Source organism: Vigna radiata, chromosome 6 (assembly GCF_000741045.1).
Source record: "Vigna radiata var. radiata cultivar VC1973A chromosome 6, Vradiata_ver6, whole genome shotgun sequence".
In the NCBI taxonomy this organism is placed as follows: Eukaryota; Viridiplantae; Streptophyta; class Magnoliopsida; order Fabales; family Fabaceae; genus Vigna; species Vigna radiata.
In genome coordinates, this window is record NC_028356.1 from 33847398 (window position 1) to 33865551 (window position 18154).

At 34.3% G+C, this 18154-nt stretch overlaps 2 protein-coding genes across 2 annotated transcripts; one reads left to right on the forward strand and one right to left on the reverse strand.

The window, feature by feature from the left end:
• The first annotated feature begins 526 nt into the window (after positions 1–526).
• LOC106763831 (piRNA biogenesis protein EXD1) lies at positions 527–7441 on the forward strand. Its single transcript, XM_014647987.2, has 10 exons — positions 527–717; positions 972–1141; positions 1602–1733; positions 1923–1973; positions 4854–4950; positions 5094–5140; positions 5436–5652; positions 6119–6248; positions 6724–6766; positions 7153–7441. The coding sequence occupies exons 1-10, from the start codon at positions 642–644 to the stop codon at positions 7225–7227; spliced, it is 1038 nt and encodes a 345-aa protein (XP_014503473.1). The 5' UTR covers positions 527–641; the 3' UTR covers positions 7228–7441.
• A 766-nt stretch (positions 7442–8207) lies between these two features.
• Positions 8208–16270, reverse strand: LOC106764909 (clathrin interactor EPSIN 1). The gene is made up of 11 exons (XM_014649347.2): positions 16035–16270; positions 15822–15873; positions 15394–15473; positions 15190–15268; positions 14975–15058; positions 14720–14865; positions 14359–14607; positions 13157–13305; positions 9887–10080; positions 9032–9419; positions 8208–8749 (listed from the first exon to the last, which is right to left on the reverse strand). The coding sequence occupies exons 1-11, from the start codon at positions 16073–16075 to the stop codon at positions 8517–8519; spliced, it is 1695 nt and encodes a 564-aa protein (XP_014504833.1). The 5' UTR covers positions 16076–16270; the 3' UTR covers positions 8208–8516.
• Positions 16271–18154: the final 1884 nt, after the last annotated feature.

Consider the following 18154-nt stretch of genomic DNA (forward strand, 5'->3'; position numbering starts at 1 on the left):
AATAACTTAATAATTTTTTTATATTTAATAATATATTATATGTTTTACAAAAGTTTTATATTTTACTATTTACTATCAAAACAATCACTAGCAAAACATGACTTAAATATAAAATTCACCATGGTATTTGAGAGCTCATTAAAACAAAATTTATTATATGTAATATTTCTATTATTTACTTTTGAATTATCTATAAATATTTACTTTCATATTTAAAATATTTTTTGTCATTTTTGTTAGAAATTTCAAATAACCTTTAATGAAATCAAATTAATCGATACAACCATCACTTAAAATTACATGGTAATCCTACTTTTCACTTTATTTTAAGTGAAAACAGATAAATATTTTAATATTTTATAAAATTTCACTTCAATTATATTAATAAAATTATTTGTAAAATGGATGTTGTTTTTCTTTAATCGAACAATATTCTTTTCCATTTTTTTTTTTTAAAATTAGTAACCTTTTACTCTCTAATCTTAATAGTGAAAAGGCTAAAAGTGTTGAATATTAGATGGAAAAACAGTAAGCATTTTTTGGGTAGTAAAAAGAGAGCTAGCAGAGAAGAGAGAAGAGTGCAGAGCAAGCTTAGAAGAGCGAAGTGTGTGTGATGTGGTTGAACATTCACTCCCAATCACATGGCTTCTTCTTCTCCTCCTTCTCCCTCTTTTCTCACACACCTTCCTCTTCATCCTTCTTCTTCCCCTCACCCAGGTCACTCTTCATTTCCATGCATTTCTAGGGCTTCGTTTTCTTCATCTCACTCTTTCTTTCTCGAACACGAACATGCGAAGAAAAAAATTCCGATTATTCTCTAAATTTTAATTTCCAACTGTTCAACGCTTGGATCGTTTGTTTTTCGCCATAATATCTTTATCGATTGAGTTTCTGTTAGTGTTCGCATGCGGTGTGTTATCGGTTACGGTGGAAAAGGATTTTGATAACGAATTTGATTTGCGATTAATTAGGTGAGAAGCGCCTAGTGGAAGATGAATCTCCTGTTCCGGTTCACATCGTGACGCTGGCCTCGCAACTGCCCGTGGAGTTCCTTGAACCCTCGCCTCAATCGGAGCTCGTCATTGGCTTTGATTGCGAGGGTGTTGACTTGTGTCGCAAAGGCACTCTCTGCATAATGCAGGTCTGTGCTCTCGTCCGTCGTTTTAGATTTCGGTTTTGGCAACTGCAATGATGAATTTATATAATATACATCGTTCTAAAGTTGGAATGTTATATATGTCAATGTCAATTTGAGAAACTCTTATGGTATGAGTAGTATATGTTAATGATAATTTAGGTGAATATATGTTATATGCTGAAGTTGGAATGTTCTATGATAATGTGCGAAACTCTTTGGTATAACAAGTATCTAAGTAAATAAGTAAATAGGAGCTAACATATATGTAGATAGAAGTAGGTAAGTAAACCTCCAATTTCCCTATGTTGTGTTGTGATTTTAGTTGTGTTTTTATTTTTCGCTGGTGATTGTGTTATTTTAGGACTTATTATTTTTTAGTTATTTTGTGAGATGAGCGTGTGGTGATATACTTGTAGTTTACATTGTTGGCATGGAATTTCATCTGAGATTCTTGTTTCTGCAGCTTGCGTTTCCTGATGCTGTGTACTTGGTTGATGCGATTGAAGGGGGAGAAGAGCTTATCAAAGCGTGTAAGCCTGCACTTGAATCTAGTTACATCACAAAAGTGATTCATGATTGCAAACGGGACAGTGAGGTCTCTGATTTATTTGATTGTTTGCTTCCTTGCCCTTTCTCTTACCCCTCTTCTGTATATGTTGAAATTTGCGCAATGCGTTAATCATTTGAAAAAAATGTTTAAGAGACCTGACTTCTGGTCTTAGCATTTAGCTATCTTGTCTGGCCATATAAAGCACTTACAGACTTTTTTTTTTTTGTTTACCAGGCACTCTTCTTTCAGTTTGACATCAAGTTGAACAATGTGGTGGATACTCAGGTGAACTTTCTTGTTACTGGATCACATCTTTTCCCCCTTCTTTACTATTTTATGTGTCTTGTTAAGTTGGCAAAATGAACTTTATTCGCTTCCAAAAAATATCACATTTCTTAATCCGATACAATTTTCCCTTGAGCAATGATTGTTGATATTGGAATGCAACATGGTATATCAGCTTACAGATGTAGTAAGAGTATCGAATAATGTTCTTGGTTTCTGTTATTTTTCCGCCAAGATGTTTTTCTTTTACAATATTTTTATTCAGTTGATTCTGCTCTCAAATTTAAATTCAGGTACTTAGGCTTGATTTATATTTAATAGTGATATGATTATTATCTTGTCAAAATGTATGAGATTTGTGCTTTATCCGTCCATCTTCAATATACTGGACGTGCTCGACTTTACACTAGCTTACTTACTAATTTTTGTTACCAATTACTCATTTATTTATTACATGATTACATCCCTATCCTTTTGTGTAGCATTAAATGTGCATTTTCTTTTATAATAATACCAGCAATTATGAGTAGAATATTAGTATTTAGTCAACTGTATTTATTTGATTGCTGCAAATTAGCTTGTATCCTTGATCTGTATTGCTTATCTTCTTAATTGATTGTGTCCATAAATTATGTCCATACTAAGAGATTGGTGCGCTTTGTTCTAGCATATATGTGTTGTTTCTCAAACTTTTGTTCAACTTGTTATCAGCACTTACAAGCCTGCTACCATCTTTGCGACCTAGAAAAATTGGGACTGCTAACCCATAGTGTTTCTGACCCGTGAGCAATTAGTTACCAATTATGATCTCCTGAACTGTTCATTTTTCTTTCTATCCTTGTCTGCTAGAATGCACCTTCCCAGCCAACATGTCTGTGTTTATTCATCCTGATGTGATTTCCTAATCTTTATTGCCAAATTGACCCTACAACTGGTGTTTGAGGATGCTCATATGTGAAGACCCACACACAAAGCCTGGAAACTCCATGTGTGACCCATCTATCCTTCTAGCATCTCACCAGCATGTCAAACACCACATTTGCTAGCCATCAGTCTAGATTGGCCTGTTCTCCTCCTGTATCGCCTATCCCCAGCCAGAAGTTTCCAATGTTCAGCTTTCCCTGTGCATGAGTTTCTCTCGAGCCGTTCTTTTCACTCACTACTACAATAGGCCATTCAAGTCTAGCTCTCAGAACCTTTCCCTCACCTCAGCAACGTGAGACACTGGATTCTGTTGGTGCTTCATCTGCTTAAGGCAAATCATATGCCTGTACCTAAGCCTTAAGGCAAACTCAAGATCGGACAATTGTACATCCACTTCTGATGTTACAACTGCTAATGTTTCAATATATAGTTAGACGATTAGGATGCTTCAAATTTAGGTGCTGAATAATTTATTAAGCAGAGTATTGAAGGAACTTATGTATATAATACATTTTTTGCTCAACTGCTAGAACTACTACTTTAAGAAATAAAATTAAAAAATCGAAATGAAATTTCAATATAGATTCGATTTAAACCTGGATTGATGTCTTGTTTGAAATAATTTATTATTAATTTTGTTATAAGAAAAAATATTATTGGTGGCCGAAAAATAGTTTTTTTTTTTTTTTTTTTTTTCAAGTGTGGCTGTTCCTTTTGATAGCTGTATCATATATAAAGCTGCTGGCCCTTGTGACTTGGTGGACACTTTGATTCAAACAAAGTCAGCTCAGAAACCTCAATTTGTATATATTCAGTGTATTAAGATTCCTGAGCAGAGAATAGATTCAGCTGTAGGATGTTGCTGCTGGAGAAACGGACCCTCCATCCTTTTGTGCTGTATCCACAGTTGTAGAAACACTAACCTCGACAAATGAAAATGCCTAGAAAATGTATTGAGTTGAACTTTGTGAAATGGAATTAGAGTCTCTGCATTTATATTTGATATAATTTAATTATTAGGTAAGGTAACATAACTTCTTATATCGGAAAAGAGGAGCCTAAAGCAAAGAGGATTTAGTGAAAAAGGTGTACGATGCCACCAAGGAGTTCTTGCTAAGTGAAACTTGATTTGTACTCCTTAACTAGGAAATTTTTAGGTTTTAAAAGCTATTTATGCTTTTCTAAAATAGAAAATTCCCCTTGTAAAATTAAAGCTCAGAAAAATCTGCATTAGTGATTTTATTCGGATAAATTTGTTTCTTTTTTTGCTGTTGCTTTTGGGTAGAACGTTTGGTTGGACAAATGCAATGGAGAAGTTTGTTCGTTCATATTATCTGGGTCATTGAAGATAGCAAGAATATATAGAAGGTGCTAGCTTTTTATTGGGTGTTAAGGTTTTGAAACGCTTTTGGTCTAACTGTGTTGTAACTACTCCAATACACATTCATACATGAAACGCTTTTGGTCTAACCGTGTTGTAACCTCTGAATGCCAAGCGTAGATATTCAGACATTTTTTGCCATTAAATTTGTTATGTTTATGTCATGTGTCATTTTTTCATTGGGAATTAAACAGTTGCTCTAGCAGAGGTGTTTTTTTGCACCATTTATATTAGACACGGATGTATGATTTTTTAAACATTGAGGACTTTTATGCATACGACCTAAACTTTAATAGTGACGTGTATTTTTCCCTCTTCTAAGTTGTTGTTCTTGAAGTTGGACTTCTTGCTTGTCTCTCTCATATAAGTGATCATGTGAAATTAGGAAATGTCAAAGGTTGGAAATAGGTGGAAATTGTAATACAAATAAGTTTCTTTAGCAAATTTTGCACTTCTAATATTGCTACAAAATACTAGCAACTCCATAAAATTCCTACACTTGTTTGTTGTATGTTCATATGTCTTCATCCTTGTCTCTTTGGTGATTGCTTAATCATGTCTCTTATTTGGTTCAGATTGCTTACTCACTTATAGAGGATCAAGAAGGACGAAAGAGATTGCGAGATGACTACATTTCATTTGTTGGCCTCCTTGCTGATCCACGTTATTGTGGTAGTGTGGTACTATTTGTCATTGTATCCATTGAAATGGTTTTGGTAGTCGTGATTTTTTATAATGACCTCAATTAGATAATGACTAAGAATCCTGAATAAGTTCCTGAGTCATTTGATTCACTTTGAGGGGTTTACATGTAGGCATATCATATGTTGAGAAGGAAGAAGTTCGTGACCTCCTTCGACAGGTTGGTTTCAGAATACTCTTGATTGATAGAATAATATACTTCTCAGAATAGGCATATCATTTGCTGTCTACTAGTGATGTTATGTTTAAGGTTTGATTGATACCAAACTGTTCAAAGCATCCGATTGATGATCCAAAAAGTTTCTATATGAGGGAAACAATAAAGTACCATTAATCTGTGTCATATCATTTTCTTTTTTGCATAAATTTATATGTCCACCTGCTTATATTGATTTTCGAGTTCAGGTCAACGTCAGCGAGAAGAGTATAGTAATGTTATTTGTAAATGTTGTCAGGACCCTAAGTTCTGGACACACCGACCATTATCTGAACTAATGGTCCGTGCTGCTGCTGATGATGTTCGTTTTCTTCTCTACATTTATCACCAAATGATGGAGAAATTAAATGAGCGGTCTTTATGGTATCTTGCAGTTCGTGGTGCATTGTATTGCCGTTGTTTCTGTGTGAACAGTAACAACTTTGCTGATTGGCCATCTCTACCTTCGATACCAGGTCTATATAAATTCCTGACAAGAATATTGTGCAAAAAATATTTCCTTATTCATTATATTGCCAGTTGCCTTTGAGTTTTCCTATGCTTTCTGCCATTAGAGTTTGATATTAAATTAAAACCAAAAGATTCACGCTGCCATTCGTAATGTTTAACTTAAGGGTTATGGCATAATTTGGTGGTTAAAATTTAGCCTAAAATACTGAACTTGAGCAGCTTCTAGGAAGGCTCATGAAAAGAATTTTTTTAACATGAACTAGAACTTTAGGTGAAAGTCGGGGTTCTTCCCTGGTTTAATGTTACTCTCGCACAGGATCGTGCAAAATGAATTATTTGGGAGTGGAACTTTGGTTCACTTTGTGTTTTAGATTATTTTATAATTGACAAGTATTTCATTTGTAGGTTTATGTTATGTTTGTGCCAGGAATTCGTATTTGATTGTTTAAAGAATGTGCTTCTACTTTGTAGATAGCTTGAATGCTGATGGTAATGGTCCCGAGGAGGAAATTCTTTCAGTTCTTGATGTTCCCCCTGGAAAGATGGGACGTGTTATTGGGAAAAGAGGGGCGACAATTTTGTTAATCAAGGCTTCTTGCAAGTAATAGTTTGTCTCTCCTTACTATTCTCTTGGTTTAGTAAATACATGTCTTTTTTGGTTTATTAGTGAATGCTAATGGCCAACTTGGTCTTTAAAAGTGTTCGTCAATTTAAATTAGTTATTGAATTCAAATAAATTAGAAGTTCCTGAAAACAGTTTCGGATAAGTCTCTATATGTCATCATCACATTTGTCTTTTGTTTCAGACAAGTCTCTGTATGTTATTATCAAAATGTAGAGCTGACCTTGTATTCTATCGTTAAAATATAATTTAATTCACAAGGATAAATTGCATTTTAATAACTAAATACAGGACATATGAAGGTCGGACGTAAAAGAAATACTTTTTAGGGACTTATGTTTTAGTTAATTAACTTTCGGAGACTCACTTGAAGTCGTGATAAAGTCTTAGTTGCCAAACTGACTATTATGCATTGATCCATTTGTACTAATATTTCATGTGTTCATTGATTCAGTGCGGAAATTCACACCGGAGGTCCCAAGGGCCCACCTGACAAGGTTGGTATATCAGCATCATGTTCCATCTGATTCATAAGCTTCAGCTTCTTTAGATGCTTGAGAATTTTTTATTTGCCGGTTGCTGATCTGGCATTGTTAAATTATTATACCTTTTCTATTTCTCTGTTTTCCGTACCACACAGATTATGTTTAATTTTTATTGCTCTCAAGGGATAACATAATCTGAGGTGAAAAAGACATGAAACTGCACCATTATAACTTTTTCAAAATTCTATTTCATGATTGAGAATCACAATGATATCCAGAAACAGAAACCCTTTATAGTTGATTATTCGGAAGTTCATCTACAGTGGCATTCTATTATTATATTACCCTTTAATACATGTTATTAAACTCTCTATGATCCTCTTTTCCTTTATATGTAGGTCTTTATCATCGGACCAGTGAAGGAAGTGAGGAAAGCCGAGGCTATGTTACGGGGTAGAATCTTGGATATGTAGTAAGGAATTGCCCTGTGCCTTACTTCTCTTTCAACTAAACTTTTGCAATAAATCTTTTCTCTTATCCAATGGTTGGACTTGAGTTGTGTGGGCAGAGATGTCACATTTCTAATACTTGACCTTCCTTTTCCCATCCTGTATCTACTGGAAAAGTGAGAAAAAAAAAATTAACAAAAGTTAAAAATGAATGAAATATTCCAACTCTTGTTTAGCTTAGGTGGCTCCAATATTAATATTTTTATTATTATTATTATTATAATACCTGATCATTATTCATTTAAGGCTGAGTTAAAATTAATTTCCCAATAAAGTAGTGCGTTTTAATGACGATTAACTTGGAGCTTGTTTTTTAACTGTTTAATACCCACTTCATTCCCCCCCTCTCTTTTATTTATCCTCTTATATTTTTTAAAATTAAAGTTAAATCAACTTCAATTTGAGAATACGAAAAAAAGTTAAACAAGATTTTAAAACCATTTATACAACGATTCAAATTCAGTTATTTGAATTTTAAAAATTTGAAATTCTTCCTAATAAAACCTTATTCCAAGTTAGATAAAAACAACAAACGAAAGAAATTAAAGTTAGTTTCATTTAAGCTTTGATTTATTGTGAGGGATAAGCATTATTAGGTAATCAATTTGATGATAAAATGAACACGAAAATCTACGGTTGCACTCATCGACTAATTTGGCATCACAGGTAAAGTTGGGCAGAAAACCCATGTGCAAGTAACCGATGTTTGATGGGCAGATATTAGATAACTCCTCCCACGGATCTAGTTAATGAAAAAAAAAAACCAAAAGTTGGAATAAAATCTCGAACTCACGATAAACTCTCATTTCCGTTTGCTCTTCTTCTTTTCATATAAAAAAACATGACAATTTAGAAAGCATTTTGTTAAAAATGGCAAATATTATTAGAAAATAGATAATCCTCTCCATCACCCCATTCTTTGAAGGTGTCTCAAGACACAAGTGTTAGGCAAAAGGGAAGAAGCAAAAGTAAAATAAAAGGCAGGTTAGTCTCTGACAACATCAACAGAAAGCTCTTATAGTTGACACGGATATTTTACAACTCAACGTAGTGCCACCATATGTTTCGGTACTTTAGTCCGCTGGATGGCAATCAATCAGACATGAACAGCATTTTAGACGCAACAGTAGCTTAAGGTTTAAAATAATATAATCACAAAATATTGAGAAATATATACCAACAAAACCATGCCAAAAAGCTTAACAAGCTCTGTAGTGCCGACACACAAAGAATGAGTGGGATGAGTCAGATTTTTACTTCTGGAACCCACCGAATTGATATTGTTGGGAGCCAAGGTTTGAGAATATGTCGTCTCCAGGTGCTGGTTGTGAAGGAGTGAAGCCAGACCTACCGATTCCAAGACTTCCTGAACCTGAACCCATAGCTCTCCCCATGTAAAATGACGGTGGAGGGCCTTTCTCCTTTCCGTCAAATCCATCGCTCAAGTCACCCACAATCCCAACATCCGCAAGGGATACTTTTTTAGCTGCAAAAACGATACCAGAACAAGTTGCACTTCTTAAGACCACATTTACTACATGAAACCACTCTCAATCATATTTATCAAGCAAAGTGAAGCAAAGGGGAAGATCATCCAACCCAATTAATAATGTACTTATCTTTTAGCAAGACTATTGCATCTTAAATATATATTATATCATATAAGAGAATTAAACGCATTAATTTTTACTTGAATATACTCTAGAAAGAAAATGGACCATACAACAGATAATATAAAACTAATAGTCATGCTAATTAATTAACTTACGGGCAGTTATATTGAGATCGATCAGTCCGCGGCTTAGTGAATCAGCCCAGACACCAGACTTCACCTGGAAAGTATCCTTTTTAGCTGGAACTTTAGAGTCTGCTAAAGATTTGCCAGCGATATTATCATGTTTGTCATCACTGACAACATTATTGGAGGGCTGGGAAGACAACGAATCAGATTGAGAAGTAAAATCACCAAAAATATCAGATCCATCAAAATTATTAAGAGGAACAGCAGCAAATGGATCAAACGAGCTGTTATCCACAGGACCAGATTTCTCTGGCTTGCTATCTGGCTGCACTACCGGTTCAGGAATGGAAAACAAGTCAACTGTCGGTGTAACTGTAGAAATAGGGGGTTGTGAAGCAAATAGATCCACCTCAGCCTATACACACATGATCAACAAGACACAAATGGAATTTTAGCACTGTGACAAAAAATATAGAGAAGGAATGTAAATTTGTTATTCTCCCGTGAGTGATTCACAATCAAAATTTTAAAATTAAGAAACAATTTTTTATCACATGCAATTAATACACTTGGAACCATGTGATAACATTGCACAACATTAACCTACAAAGGTTGCACCTTGCCTTCCGGTCTTGATATAACCACTTATGCATGCCAACTTTTACAGTTAACCATAATTATATTATCACACATTATTTTAGAAATGAAATAAAATTATATTTCAACATAAAAAATAGACCAATATATTTACTTCAATGGTGAATGGTCAAGTCAAATGATCATATTTGAGCAACATTGGCAATATCCTCATTTGGGGTGACTCGAAGCTGACACGAAATAAAGTGTAACTAAAAAATATAGATGATAGAATCTAAATCTAACCTGTGGTTGAGAACTGGCTCCTTTGTCCATTTGAGGTGTTGCAGATACAAATGACGCATCTGCAAAAAGATCAACCTCTGGCAAATTACCAGTTGTTGGCTTCTCTACAGGAACAGATGTCGGAGCATCCATGAAGTCACCAATTAAATCTTGTCCAAAGAGATCAACTTGGTTAGAGTTTCCTGCCGAACTTTCTGTTGAAAGAATGAAATTATTCCATATCATTTAAAAGGTAAAATAACCCCGCAACTGAAAGTGCATATTGTATTTATGGTAAATTAGAGAAATCAAATGAAATTCTCACTTCATTCAAGTTCAAATAATTTTCACATACTGACTTTATTTATTGAGAAACAATTCCTAAGAAAACAATACCATAGTCATCTTTTACTACTAGACACATTAGCAAAATGTTTTTTTATCACCACATGCTTAATTTGGTTTTTCTTCTTTTTGGGCCAGTGGCTAGTGGCTGGTTTGATAGAGTGTGTAAAACTTACAGAAACATTGTTCATTGATTGTTTCAGAAGCAAATGGCCTTAGTCTTTCATTATAAGAATAAAGAAAGCAGGCCAAAACAAAGAAAAAAAAGAATAGGGATGCCAAAGATGAATATCAAGTAGTATGGAATGCTCAATGGAGTAATCACTTAAAAGTGGCCTGGCTCCTTGAGAACTAACTTCTAAGGGAGGGTTCTACTAGTGTTTGAGTGTCTACGATAGGGATTTGGGTAATTATGGATAGTTGACATTGAGTAGTGTTGGACGCTTAATGAAGTAACTTTGTTTACCTGGACAACTAGCCTTCAAGGTTGAATTTTGAAGACATGCATGTACAAGCTGGACGAGAATCACACATTTAACAGTAAAATGTGCACCACAGTACTCTATACCCAACTTCAATGAATTGATTAATATTTCTTTTTATTGAACAGAAAAAATCAAGTCACAAGTCACAGTCAAAGAATAGCAAGAAAGGGGATTTCCTAGAGTTTGCAGTCAGCTTTATAGTGAGAACGATTATTGATTCTACCACCAGTATATTGGACTTGGAAGGTATTAGAGTAGGTATTAAATATAGGTAGGAAGTCGTTTTATTGGGAAATTGCTATATGAGCTAATACCTATCTTTGTACCTAGGACTCTAGTTTGATCTTTGCTCTTCTCTGTACATTGTATCAGACTTCTTTCAAAATAAATGCCAGAACATGAGAGGAGTGATCAAGCTCTCTCAAAAATCCATTATCTATTCTTTCACATTTTCTTAAGTTGGTATTACACCGGGTCAATCCTGCCCTATCAGCCTTTGTCTGACAAAGGAATTGTCATCTGGTCATTGCTTCTGTCATTGCTTGGGTCCCATGAGCCTTGATGATCAAGATCCCAAGCCTTGGTTGCAGTAGTTGTATCACATGTGTCTCATGTGCCACCTTCCAATGATCGAAATCTTTCCATAGATTGACTTGCAGGAGCATTCTGAGCCCATTTCTACCCTTTGTTCTTCAATCTGAAACCATTTGGTGAAGTCTTCTAATGTTAATCAGGTTTCTTTCGCTTGAAAACCTAGGTTGCCTTCTGCTTTCTCTAATGCATTATTGGACAGTCTCCTGCCTCAACCTTGTTCAACATGTATTTGGGGACTATCTCTTCTGACATAAGTTCTACTCTTGAAAAGGGAAGTTGTGACAAGCAAGTCCTCGTGGTAGAGGGCATCCTCAATGCACATATTGTAAAAGAATGAGTCACACCCAAGAGAATTGTTACTTTTTACATGGCTTTCCTGACAAGACAGCACATATTTCCAAATCTAAAGTTCTCTAATGAATAGTATCAGGAATATCTCAAGTTAAAGTTTGGCAGTCAAGCACTGTCTTTCTCTCATTTCTGATAATGCTTCATTATTTTCTTCATATTATTACTTTAGCCAATAGACCAAAAGTTACGTCTCAGGGAGTTAGTCAAATCACCCTTTCACCCTCCTTAAACCTAAAGCATGTTCTTCTTGACCCTAAGTGTCCTTTAAACCTAATTTTCTTAAGTCAAATAATTAGATCTTTAAAGTGCTCCATAACCTTTGATGTCAATTCCTTTTTTGTGGTACAAGTCAATTGATTGATGAAGGACATGAATTTAGAGAAATCTACCATCTTTGTACTACACTGTCAATGTCTTGTTTAGCATCCCCATCTCCTAAGCTTTTGCATAATCGCTTACATCATCCACATTTATCAAAATTAAAAAGGATGATTTTTGAACTTAGCAAACTTCTTAGATTTTGAGTTATGTAAATTAGGAAAACATGTTCAATATTTTCCAAAATAACTGAAACAAGATGCAACTCTATCTTTTCTATAATTCATTCTTACATTTGGGGTCCAAGTCAAGTCACATCCTTTGGGTTTTATGCTCTTGACAAGTAGATTGTTCTATAGATCCAAACAAAAAATTAATGGCTGAATAAGGAGAAGTTTTCTCTAATAAAGAAAGATTTAGAAGATTGGTTAGAAAACTTATTTATCTTACCATTAATAAACCAGATTTGTCTTTTGCAGTGAGAGTTGTGAATTAGTTCATGCAGAATCCTTGTATTGATCACGGGAATGTTGTCATCCGTATTTTAAGATGTGTATCAAAAAGGCTCTAGGACAAGGATTACTCTATGAAGATAAAGGAAATGCCCAAGTCTCTAGATGTTGTGATGTTGATTGGGATGGTTCTCCCATAGAGAGATGCTCTCCTAGAAGATATTGTGTTTTCTTTGGAAGAAATATTATCTCTTGGAAGAGAAAGAAAAAAAAAATGTTCTTGTTGAAGCTTGGTATATAGGACGACAATGGCATCCCTCACTTGTGAGCTTATGTTAGGGAGTTAATTGTATATAAGAGGAGAAGAAATGTTAAATAGCCTAACTGCCTAGGCAGTTAGGAAAAGGGTGAGGGTTGGTTTCTGTTAATTCGGTTAACTGTTGTATATAAGGGGGTTTGGGTTGTACATAAGTCAGTTTTGAGAGTATTATTGTTGTACGAGAACTCTTGTAGTTCTTTGGAGAGAGGTTAGGCTCTCGGTTACCCTGTAAACACCATTCTTGGTTGATTCTTTGCAATAAGAGGAGGCTGTACAATTCAGAGGAATTGTTCTTTGTGTGTTTTTGAGTGTTTTCCATAGGTTCTTGATAAGAACCTATCAGCTTATATGGGTAAAAAATTAATAGATCAATAGAATGACCAACTATAGTATTGGAGATATTTTTTTTTTTTTTCAAAATACTTACTGGTAGAAGTTCCTCTTGGATCAAAATCATCCATGTCATCCTCAGTACTATTTTCAGGTACACTTGAACTTTGAGAAGGAACTGAACCATAATTATTTGCATTAGTTGATGACTTTGATACTCTAGATGACTTGTTTTCCGGACTTTTGCTGCAAGACAGACTTTCTGGAATTAGGATACGGCAATAAAATCATTGCAGTATGAAGAGGGAAAAATACTTGCCTAAATAATAACCGTAGCCAAGTAAAAGGTTAAAATTGAGATATGCATCTAATCAACTCAACAAGTTCCCCGTTTAAAACTAGCATGCATCATTCACAGGTAACATGTCTCCGACCCTGACACAATATTTAACTTCCTTTCTGCTTCCATAATCTTTTGTTTATGCACACCTCTCTATCACTTTAATTGATCCACAAGATAAAATTTATGCTAAAGATAATAAATCAATAAAAACTTTTGGAAAGTAAACGAGCAAATTACAGTTTGTACTAATCCTAATCTTATGTCATCAATATCTAAAGTGGTGCTTTTCTAATTATTGTTCACTTTTCATCTAACTATCTTGTTTCTATGAGAAATAGTATAAAAATTAGAGGTTTCATTTGCACCAAGGCTGTCTCATACTCCAAGGTAAATTAAAATATTTTTTTAGAACATTACTATAGGATATAACCGAGTTAAACTTAAATGTGCAGCTATACATTCGCATGATGGTATGCTTATAATGAATTAATTGACCTCCAAAAATTTCCTCATACCTTCTGTATATACAACAAATAAAACTAACATACTCTGGTCTGGCGCCAAAAAGGTTCTTCTGAGGCGAAAAAGCTCCTCACTATCCTAAGGTATTAGGAAGGGTCATTGTACATAACCTTACCCTTGCGTATGCAAAAATGCTGTTTTGGGTTTCAAACACTTGACCAACCAGTATCAAGACAAAACCTTACTAATAAGCCAGGACTCACCCTTTTTATCCTTTTTTGCATATGTACAAATGCCATTTTATTCTATTACCGTCACATTGCTTTCCAGGATAAGCCACAATGCCATCCATTGATAATTAAATTCGAAGTAATAACTAAATGTATGCACTAAGTTGCAAAATAATCACCAGTTGCTCTGAAATAGAATGGGACGGTCATAAAAATACCTTTACAGTTATTTGCCAACCATAACAGCAGTTAGATTTGTCCTACCTGACAGATCGTGATGAACCCTTCTTGAAGGAGTTGTCTTGATTGTCACTTGCAACAGTATGGTGTGATTTTCCATGGTAATCTTCATCATAGGATCCCCCCTTGTCTCTATTGCTATCACTAAACCTGTCACCATCTCTAGATCCAAAGCCTCCATACTTACCACTGCTCTGAGAGATGCCGCCACTACTATAAGAGGCTGACCCACCAGACTTGTATGTAATACCACTAGAAGAAACTCCAATGTACCTACATTGACCACCCAAAAGACATGAAATTTTTTTTCTGACAACACATTCTACAGTAGTAGTTTTGTTGACCTGATAATTCTGGGATGAAAAGATTCACAAATTGGACCTACTTGTCACGGTTTGCAGCAGCTTTATTTCTGACATCATGTATCTTATCCCTATCATTCAAAAGGGACACAATGTTTTCAGCCTTCTTCCTTACATTGAGTCCTACGTCCTTCCCACTTGGCTCAACATATTCAAAACTAGAAAGTGCCTTTACCAATCCAGAGTAAACTTTTACGTCAGAAAATACTTTTATTGTACTTGTCCGCACAGTTATTAATTGCAAGCATAAATTAGCTAAGTACAAGAGAATTCCTTACTGAAATCTGAAAAGTATGTTCTATAATGTCGTCGACTGCACGTTCAGATCCATTTCCTACCAAATACTCTATAACCGCCAACGCCTGACATACCGTAATTCAAGTTATTGAAAGAAAAGCAAATTGTATGTATCAACACAGAAAATACCTCCAAAAAGACTTCTATTTGTATCTTAAAATCTTAGGAAATGACAAGATTATTTGGAAAGCATTACCTTGTATACATATCTCCAGTCTTTTCCAGTTTCGCCCAATCTTGTCCAAAGGACATTCATGACCATTTGACATTCAGTACTAGTATAGAAGAAGTAATAATTTAGTAGAACAAGTATCAAAGTATTTCTCAAAATATGAAAACAAAAAAAAAAAACAAATAAAAACAAATCAACGTAACCGAAAAAAAAAAGATAGTTTTTTACAATTTTTTGGTAGCCTGCGCAATCTCTGCCAGTGCAGTACCATGAGGACCCCAAGGTTCATTATCAGTTGCATCGAGCACCTAATTTGTGAAAAATGGCAAAACAGTCAATAAAATAATAGCACTGGCCAATCCCAGTGGCTTTATAGTATGCAAATATATAAAATCTGGCAGTCATCCAACACCATTCCATCAACAAATTATCCAAAAATCACTTGATAATAGATAGTAAAAGAAGTACTGTGCCTAATTCAATTCCGAAAACGCATTCCATTATCAATTTTAGAGAAACAAAGAAACCCAAATATTGTACTTCCCGTACTCTAACAACGGAGCTTCAAATCGAAATAGCACGAATTGTAACATTTTCAATGAACTCCGCACTCCGCACAAATAAAAAAAAAAATATCACAACAATCACAGTTTTACCTTCTGTTCGATTTCCGGAACCTTAAGCACCTTCAGATTTACCTCTCTCTTTCTGTTTTCACATAAACAAACATCGTAATCGTAAGAGCAGGGCTAAGTAACATTTTCGAATGGAAGATTGAAATAGGTTTTAAGTTTTTTTATTAAAAAAGGAAAAACAAATGAAAATCGCAATGCAAAAAGGATGAAAGAAGTATTGAGAAGCTCGCTCACATTTCTCGAACGGTTTGATCGAAGACCTTCATGAAATCCATGGCTGTGGATCCGCGAAATGAGACGCTGTGGATCTGATCCGATCTTATCTGAAGAGAAAGAAATATTGAAAAACGGTTAAATTAATTGCAGCGATTTCGATTGGTTTCCAGTGGCAACGATTTCAGATCTAATACATTCAAAGAGAATTTTTGTTAATTTGTTTTCCGAAATTTCTCCATAACCATGCTTCTTTTCACTCTTCAGAATAAATACGTTTTTTATTCATGTGAATATAATTTTTGTTAGCTTTTGAATTTTTTGCTTAATTATAATTTTGTTCTCATAGTTACTGCAGTTTGTTTTAATCTCTATGGTTTAAAAAGTTTGATTTTACTGGTGTCAAAAAATATTTTGATTTTATAACCAATATAGATAATTTTGCTTATCTTTCTTACCTAAAATTGTTTAAAGTTAATGTTAAATTCATATAAATAAAATTATTAAATACAAAAAGGTTAAAAATGATGATTACAAAAACAAGTGTTATGAAATAAAGTTTATAACAAAGAGAAAAAAAAAAACAAAAAATAAGACAAAATAAAATTGTTTAAAACCATCCTAAATAGAAATGTGAAATTTAAATAAATGAAATTATCGAACACAAGGTGAAAATGATAACTACAAAACAAGAATGTTATGAAATAAAATTTCTAATATAGAAAAAAAAAACAAGAGAGAATAGAAATTTATTGTGAAGTCTTATTTATAATTTTAATAATCCATCTTAGGAATAATTATTACAAAAATAACTAAATCAATCATAATCATAATAATAATTATAGTGAATTAATTGTAACAAATCAATAAATAATTATTTATTTATAATATTGTTCCTTGAGTGTTTATTAATTAGTGAAGGTGTCTCGTTAAAACCTTATTATTTGAGATAAAAAAATTAGTGAAGGAAAAATACATCATTCATTATTGGAAAAAAAAACATTTTTTTGTTTCTAAAGTTTGATGTTGTTTCGTGTGTAAGGTTGTATCAAAGACCGGACGATGTATGAAGACTCTGAACTGATGGAGATGACACGACTTGTGAAGACTTGATTGGTTGAGACCGGACGAGCTAGTGAGGATGGATGTTGAAGTCAGATGGTTATCTGTCTCTTTCTCATACTCCAAGTTGTTCTTTCTCCCTCTTCGTTCTCTAAGTCGGATGGGTACCTGCCAAAGGCACTCCGTCAAGTTAGTAAGAGTGGCCGACGGTCATCACTATAAGGGATGCATGTGGTGTGCATAATCTAGAACGTGGTTTGAAGTCATACCTGAGACCTTTATTTATACTAGTTGTAATGGACTTTTACCTTTCGTGGGCCTGACGATGGCCCAATCATACCTTAATCTCCATTAGGGGTTTTAATGAGCTATTATCGTTAATAACCAAACCATGTGCTCGGCCAAGTTGGTTGGCCTGATGGTTGGTTGGTTTGGTTGGCCAACTAGGGTACCCTATGTATTGTATGGCTGAAGGTTGGTTAGCCTGATGGTTGGCTCAGACGGTTGACCAGGCTGAAATGGCCTGATGTTCTGGCTCTGCATAGGAGACCGTACGGTACCTAGGGTACCATACAATACAAATGTCAATTTGGAAACTGTCTTTATTTGAAACTTTTTGTATTATCTGATCCTTGTGCTTTTAAAAAAATTATTTTTAGTCTTTGTTTTTCAACATCATTAAATTTGGTCATATATGCCAAATATCATCTCAATGTTTGAGATTTTGACATGTGTGTGACATGTGTTGTTTCCTTTTTTTAATTATTAGGATGGATATATCGACGGGACGAGACAAATATGTATATGTCCATCCTCTATCTCCATACCCAATTGAAAAAATTGAGTATTTCTCATACTAATATTCATACCTACTCAATGTAAAGATTTCATGTCAAAATGGAAACAAGTTTGAACAATATTAACAAGGACAAATTTACTTATCATCCATATTAGCACTTGTAATCACTCTTAGTAACACAAAAAGCTTACTCGAAGTTTGGCTTTTGAGGGTCATATTGAGTGGAGAATGAAGGTATGAGAAATTGGGACACTAGGAAGAAAAATTTTGAGAAAAATTT